We start from the raw sequence: 7,321 nt of genomic DNA, 5'->3' as shown, positions 1-7,321 counted from the left end.
TCTGTCTATCTGTCTATCTATCTATCTATCTATCTATCTATCTATCTATCTATCTATCTATCTATCTATCAATCCATTATCTATCAGTCTATATATCTATTGTCTATGTATTTGTCTGTCTATCTATCTATCTATCTATCTATCTATCTATCTATCTATCTATCTATCTATTGTCTATCTATCTGTTGACTATCTGTATATCTATCTATCTATCGATCTATCTGTTTATCTATCATCTATCTATCTGTTTATCTATCATCTATCTATCAATCCACTATCTATCTGTCTGTCTATCTATCTATCTATCTATCATCTATCTATCAATCCATTATCTATCAGTCTATATATCTATTGTCTATGTATTTGTCTATCTATCTATTATCTATCTATCTATCTATCTATCTATCTATCTATCTATCTATCTATCTATCTATCTATCAATCCATTATCTATCTATCAGTCTATATATCTATTATCTATCTATCTGTCTGTCAATCCATTATCTATCTAATCAATCTATCTATCTATCTATCTATCTATCTATCTATCTATCTATCTATCTATTTATCTAACTATCTCTCTCTCTCTCTATCTATCATCAGTCTATCTCTCTCTCTCTCTCTCTATCTATCTTTTATCATCTATCTGTATTATCTATCATCTATCTATATATCTATTGTCTATCTATCGCTCTGTCTATCTATCTATCTATCCATCCCAACATTTAGCCAAACATAAGGTTTGTAAGTATTTGCAATGGCAGACGCCTATCCGATGTACGAATCGCAGGCTGGAACAGAATTACAGGCTGGCAGTATCTTATTGACTTATACAGTTCTAAAAGTGACACTGTCTTGTGCCAAGAGCACCCCCCTCCCTCCAGGTGCCCACTTTCTCTCTTCCAGGGAAGGGCGGGCCACTGAGTGGCTGGATACAGACCAAAATCTGGACTGTTCCAAGAGGATAAGGAGGGGAGGAGCAGGGACAGGAGGAAGGGAAGCAACACAAGGAAAGGGAGGGATTTCCGCAGGGTAAGGGGAGAACTGGCTGTCTTACTTCTTCTAAAACTTGGGAGAAAGTGTCCCGGGCTGGGAGGCTGAAGGGGCCACTGTGCTCTCAAGGGCCCCAGGTAAGATCTAAGACCCCCACCTTCCGCTAAACTCGTGATTCTCAGCATTTAGCCTACATTCCTTATTAGGGGGTTTAGTTCAAGGGGGGTGTAGCACGGGAAGGGGGGAAGGAGGGGCACAGACTAGGGATGAACTGCACAAGCACTGTGAGCCCAGGGTGAGAAGAGCACTAACTATTGCTTGCTACATACACGTGCACTCTAGCCAACTTCCCTGGCATGTGATGTCACTGCACCCCTGACCCCAAGAGCTTGCACTCGGAAAGGCAGAACTGACATCCAGGATCTTGTGTTGCCATGGCTGCCTGTATAGGCACACTAGTAATAAGCAACAAGCTCACCTATTTATGGGGGTTTCCTTCTCTGATGGGATTAGCCCCTTATCGTGTTCATAAATCCAATTCATTCTGGCACAGAAAAGGTTTTAGTAGAAATGAAACCTACGCTACTGTTCTTTTACATGTTTATATTTTTTTGGGGGGGTGCACCTACCTACCACTAGGGTGGGGGGAATTGGTACAAACTGCAATTTACTGGGGGTCAGATAGTGGCCTATCCCTCCCAGCGATTTAATTGTACTTCGCTTTTCTTTTGCCAGATCATTAATTTTGCTTTTGTTTGTTGGTAGTGTGTATAGTTAGACACAAACATGTCAGGGAAGGAACTTTAACTGCAGTAGTAGTGTGTATAAATACAACATTGTGTCTGCTCTACTTTTTTATTTGGGCTGTCTCTCCTGAGCTGTTTGTGAACAGCAGCTCCCAGTATCCTCATATATGGAAAAAAGGAATACAGGGAATTGCAGTTTAACAGCTGGAGGTTGTTAGTAAGAACTTCCCTGATTGAGATACCAATAATATCAGTAAATACTGTAATGCATCATTGTACTAAGAACATTTTATTTCTAAGGGGTCCCTCTACCCCACTGCCCTGCACCCCTCTGACATAAGACAAAGAGCAGAATGGTTCATACAATAGTAATTCCTTACTGGTTGGTTGTACAGCTTCAGGCACATGGCGAAACATGAAATAATCTCCAGGTATAATGGAAAATCTGGCGCCAGCCTCACCTGCTTCAGAGCCAAGTCACCCTACTGGGAATCGTCTGCCTCGCTAATGAGGTGCATAATCCTTGTTTTAGTTAGCATTGTGACAAGCTGGCTGGGCTGGTGCACTGCTGTCCTGTGTGTGGCACTGAAACCCGAGAGTGCCTGCTTTCTAGGTACAGTTTATATTCTGTGTATTGCTTCATGTGATACCACAATATGTATATATTGCATATAGGTTGAAGCTGCCATATTCTTTCTTTTAGACAGAGTTGCACCAAGACAGTTTTTACTATACCTGCTATCCCGCAGCCACAGCCTCTTCCCAGAGACTATTATCCCACTGTTACTATAGGCACAATCTCTCCCTACTATACCTGCTATCCCACAGCCACAATCCCTTCCCAGAGACTATTATCCCACTGTTACTATAGACACCATCTCTCCCTACTATACCTGCTATCCCACAGCCACAGTCCCTTCCCAGAGACTATTATCCCACTGTTACTATAGGCACCATCTCTCCCTACTATACCTGCTATCCCACAGTCACAGTCCCTTTCCAGAGACTATTATCCCACTGTTAATATAGGCACCATCTCTCCCTACTATACCTGCTATCCCACAGCCACAGTCCCTTCCCAGAGACTATTATCCCACTGCTACTATAGGCACCATCTCTCCCTACTATACCTGTTATCCCACAGTTACAGTCCCTTCCCAGAGAGTATTATCTCACTGTTACTATAGGCACCATCTCTCCCTACTATACCTGTTATCCCACAGTCACAGTCCCTTCCCAGAGATTATTATCCCACTGCACTGCTACTATAGGCACCATCTCTCCCTACTATACCTGCTATCCCACAGTCACAGTCCCTGCCCAGAGACTATTATCCCACGGTTACTATAGGCACCATCTCTACCTGCTATACCTGCTATTCCACAGTCACAGTCCCTTCCCAGATACTATTATCCCCACTCTTATTATAGGCACCATCTCCCCCTACTATACCTGCTATCCCACAGTCCCTTCCCAGAGACTATTATCCCACTGTCACTATAGGCACCATCTCTCCCTACTATACCTGCTATCCCACAGCCATAGTCCATTCCTAGAAACTATTGTCCCCACTGCTACTATAGACACCTTCTCCTTTTATTACTCCACAGAAGTCCTGGCATGAAAAACAGACATGTTCTGGGCACTCATGGTCTGTATCTCTGTGACACTTGTCAGAGCCATTAGTCTGTGTCTATAAAAATAGCCCTCTGGCAGGCCCCAGCTTCTCTTTGCCTGTGTTACTATGCGAGTACTTGTAGGGGGGGTTGTCATTGTGCTTCCTGACCCTGGATTTATGAATGGGGTCCCAGAATCCAGCTGGGAGTACAGGAACTGGAAGTCATTGTGCCACCTGTAAACTCCTTCCTGTCTGCCTTGGCAGGATCCAGCAGGAAAGGGGTGCCTTTGCAGAACAATGCTATTATATATTTATGCTATGGCTGGAAACATTCTTGGATGTGACGCTGATCTATAACTTCCAGCTTCCTAACAGCTGTTAATGTAACACTAATGCAGGAGATCAAGTTTAAAGATGATTTCTATGGTGTACCACATTCTCTATTGCATATTTCCATGAGCATCTGTTGAAATGACTGAGAATGCTGGGTATTATAGTTCAGTAGGGCCTGTAGAGCCACGTCTGAATGAGCTCAGGCTTTACTGAAAAGCACTGCCGTGCAAATGTTTACGTGGGAGGGATTTTACTTTCCACTGACGGCAATGTGAGGCTTGACATAGACAGGTAGAGCACACCTTGTCCCCACCCCAAACGTAAACTCTCCAGCACCCAGGGAAGCCCTTATAGTAAGGGAACGGGACTCTGATTCACCCTCATCACTTTCACCTGCAAGGTTTCAACTACGCAGGATCATCACATTAACACCCCTTTTCATCTACTTTGTGCAGATTTCCCCCCAGAGGAGCCTTTTATTGCAACAGTCTAAAGAGAGACATTTCCCAGCAACCCCCCAAAAGTAATCCTACCCCCCAACTCCACCCCAGTTCTCAGCTTCAGCAACAATGTGACAAATGCAGAGGAAATCCTACAGCAGGCTTAATGGAACTACGTATGGTATGGGGGATCCCCAAGTGAACACTACACCTAAGTGGGAGCCCCCCAAAAAACAAAAAGTCACTCGATCGTCACCCATTGGCTTTGATATTCCAGTCTGTATTGACCAGGGGCAAGAAAATCCTCTTCAACCTGTGAAACTACAAATATCTCATCTGGAGGACCCCTGAGGATATTTTTTGGGGGGTTATAACCCTGCTTCCCATGCCATGGCTAATTTTTGAGACTCACATGACTGTGTAGCCCACGTGGCGATGGGTCGGGAGAATGAACTGATTCAGGCTGTGAAAAGCGGAGATGTTGGTACCGTTCAAAAATTGCTGGCGAAAGTGCGAACTCCCAAAAGTAGTAAGTATCTCACTTAATAAAAATAATCAATCTGTAGTTTCAGTGTGTGGGGGGGAGAGAATGTGTAAGGGTCAGAGGAGAGAACAGGTAGGGTGGTACCATTAATGGGGTGAGCAGAGGGGGATGCTGTGTAAACACTGAGCAGAATGTATAAAGGCTCTTGCTCAACGCATGTGATTTATCAAATGTCACTGCATTGTTTACATAACAACGATTCAGAATCTCCCCACGTACATGGATGGCGTCATGTGCACATGAAATCTGTGGGCTGGAACACTACACATCTAAACCACACACCACAGATGCATGTTGGGCAATATATTTAGTATGGACCTCTCTCCCTCTCCCATTTGTTTATATGCCCAGAACATTCCTCCTATCTCTTTCTCTTTATTTATACATATGGGAGGGAGATGCCTCATTGCTTTTGTCAGCAGTGAGATGTTCCGTAGCCATCAAGAAAAACATGCTTCTATATGTCAAGAATATATTGTGCTGTTCTAATCTATACAGAATGCCTAAGTCAGGGCAAGCACTATGGTAGCTCCAACTTTAAAGGGGCAGTTCACCTTTACTTTAAATACTTTTATGTTTTAGAATGGCCCATTCCAAGCAACTTTTTAATTGGTCTTCATTGTTTTATTTTTTGTTTTTGTCTTTCTAGCTTTAAAATGTGGGTCACTGACCCCCATCTAAAAAACAAATACTCTGTAAAGCTACACATTTATTGTTATTGCTATTTTTATTACTCGTCTTTCTATTCAGGCCCTCTCCTATTCACATTCCAGGCTCTTATTTAAAGGAGACATATAGGATAAATAAAAAATCCTAATTTTGTAGGCAATAATGTATATTATATGATGCTGGTTTTGGGGGTAAATTAATATTGCCTTTAAAAATGCTCCCTTTATTCGAGCTCCTCATAGATGTTCTCAATGAGGAGTGAGCGTGTCCTAGCAGTCACCGGCAGAAGCACATTAGAAGGGGACATCCCTGCAGTCAAACAAGCAAAGACAGGATTCAGTTCCCTATCAGGTCAGGCTAGCTGCTGATTGGTTCCTGTTCTACAGTGCAGTGTTCCGAGTGCTGCCTGCTTGTCAGCCTGGGAAAGAGGCAGCAGGAAGTGGGACAGATGGATGGGTCTAGTAGGGTTTTCCAGAAATTTTCACAAACACAGCTTTTTTAAAGCACATTCCTTCTATATCTAAAAGAGTATAATGCACTGGCACACTCTTGTTTTTTTACATAATAAGTCTCCTTTAAATCAATGCATGGTTACTAGGGTCATTTGGACTCTAGCAACCAGATTGCTGAAATTGCAAACTGGAAAGCCGCTAAATACCTTATAATCCACAAATAATCAAAAATGAAAACAAATTAAAAATTGTCTCTGATTATAACCCTCTACATCATACTAAAAGTTATTTTAAAGGTGGACGACCCCTTTAATATGTAAACATATGAAAGCAGTGAAAGACTTTAAATTGTTCCTGCATGCAGTACTATGTAAATCAGTGGTTCCAAAACTGTGCCCCCCAATGAGTCGAAGGCAGTGAATTGGGGTGGGGCCAGGCTGAAGGCCAGTTAGTGGCTGAATGCCTGGATATACTATTGGAGAGTGCCTGTCACAGCCATGTTTTAAGGGGGACAAACAAGCAGGTCTGGGGCTCTTTTACACTAAGACCTGGCAAAACATCTTCGGTGCAGTAACCCCTAGCAACCAGATATCAGATATCTGTTTTCAACTGCAGCAGACTGATAGGTTGCTATGGGAGGCTAAACAGGGGCAGTTTTTTCTCCGCAGTGTTAATAAAAGAACCTGTTTGTGTGACCAAAGTCCCTGGGCTGGACACGTAAACAGGTGAAAGTTCTATATCAGGTGTTCCTGAAACCCAAGTACTTTCCCGGGCAGATGAAGAGCAACGCTCTCAGTGTCACGCACTCCCTGGCACACGTAACGCACAACTGTCACCTGAGTAACTGAGTTTTTACCAGAACAACAGTTAAACATTTACCGGAGCCTGGACCGTCAGTATCCAGCCAAGCAGGAAGTGTTGTGCTGCTAGTGTCAATGACAGCCTTTTTCTCCCTGGGTGACAATGATTTTCTATGTGAGGGAGCACCCTTCTGTCTCCCAGTCAGCCTTCTCACTGCACTACTGTCTACAGCTTGTTTTCCTCTGGTAATTTGTATTTTGTGGGTGTGTATGACTAATGGCAATCATGTCATCTCTTCATTAGCCCCTTTTATTTGTTCATTCTTTTCAATCTTTTTTTTCTTACCAGCCCCGGCACACAACAGCCCTTTAGCAGGGAAGAACTGTGCCTCCAAATATGCAGCTCCCCATCTTCTTTTCTGCTGATTCACAGCACATGCTCTGGACCTAGGTTTGCCACTTTTCGCCCTGAGGAATCCGGGCAGGGGATGAGGCCGTGATACGGCGGGGACGGGACAGTGACCATTGGCCGGTCGCCGCGTCAATTATAGGAAATCCTACCCGGTTTTCCTAATTTGGAAAACTGGGCAGGCAGTTTTGACCCGGGCAGGCAGTTTTGATTTGGGCAGCCTTCAAAATAAAAACAGGCTGTCCGGGTCACAACCGGGCAGGTGGCAACCCTACTGGGCCACTGTCAGGTACCTGGGCTTAGGGACTGATAATACAC

At 43.6% G+C, this 7,321-nt stretch overlaps 1 protein-coding gene across 2 annotated transcripts in view; it reads left to right on the top strand.

Annotated features, from left to right (window-relative positions):
- The first annotated feature begins 1,004 nt into the window (after nucleotides 1-1,004).
- Nucleotides 1,005-7,321, top strand: part of caskin2.L (CASK interacting protein 2 L homeolog) — a 45,265-nt gene continuing 38,948 nt past the window's right edge. Inside the window, 2 exon segments of one of the 2 annotated variants that reach the window (NM_001136167.1) lie at nucleotides 1,037-1,129; nucleotides 4,145-4,658. In NM_001136167.1, coding sequence (NP_001129639.1) covers nucleotides 4,565-4,658 — 94 coding nt within the window. In that variant the 5' untranslated portion in view covers nucleotides 1,037-1,129; nucleotides 4,145-4,564. 2 annotated transcript variants of the gene reach the window in all.

This window comes from Xenopus laevis, chromosome 9_10L, assembly GCF_017654675.1.
Source record: "Xenopus laevis strain J_2021 chromosome 9_10L, Xenopus_laevis_v10.1, whole genome shotgun sequence".
Taxonomy (NCBI): domain Eukaryota; kingdom Metazoa; phylum Chordata; class Amphibia; order Anura; family Pipidae; genus Xenopus; species Xenopus laevis.
The sequence above is the reverse complement of the archived record's forward strand: the minus strand, read 5'-3'. Positions and strand labels throughout refer to the sequence as shown.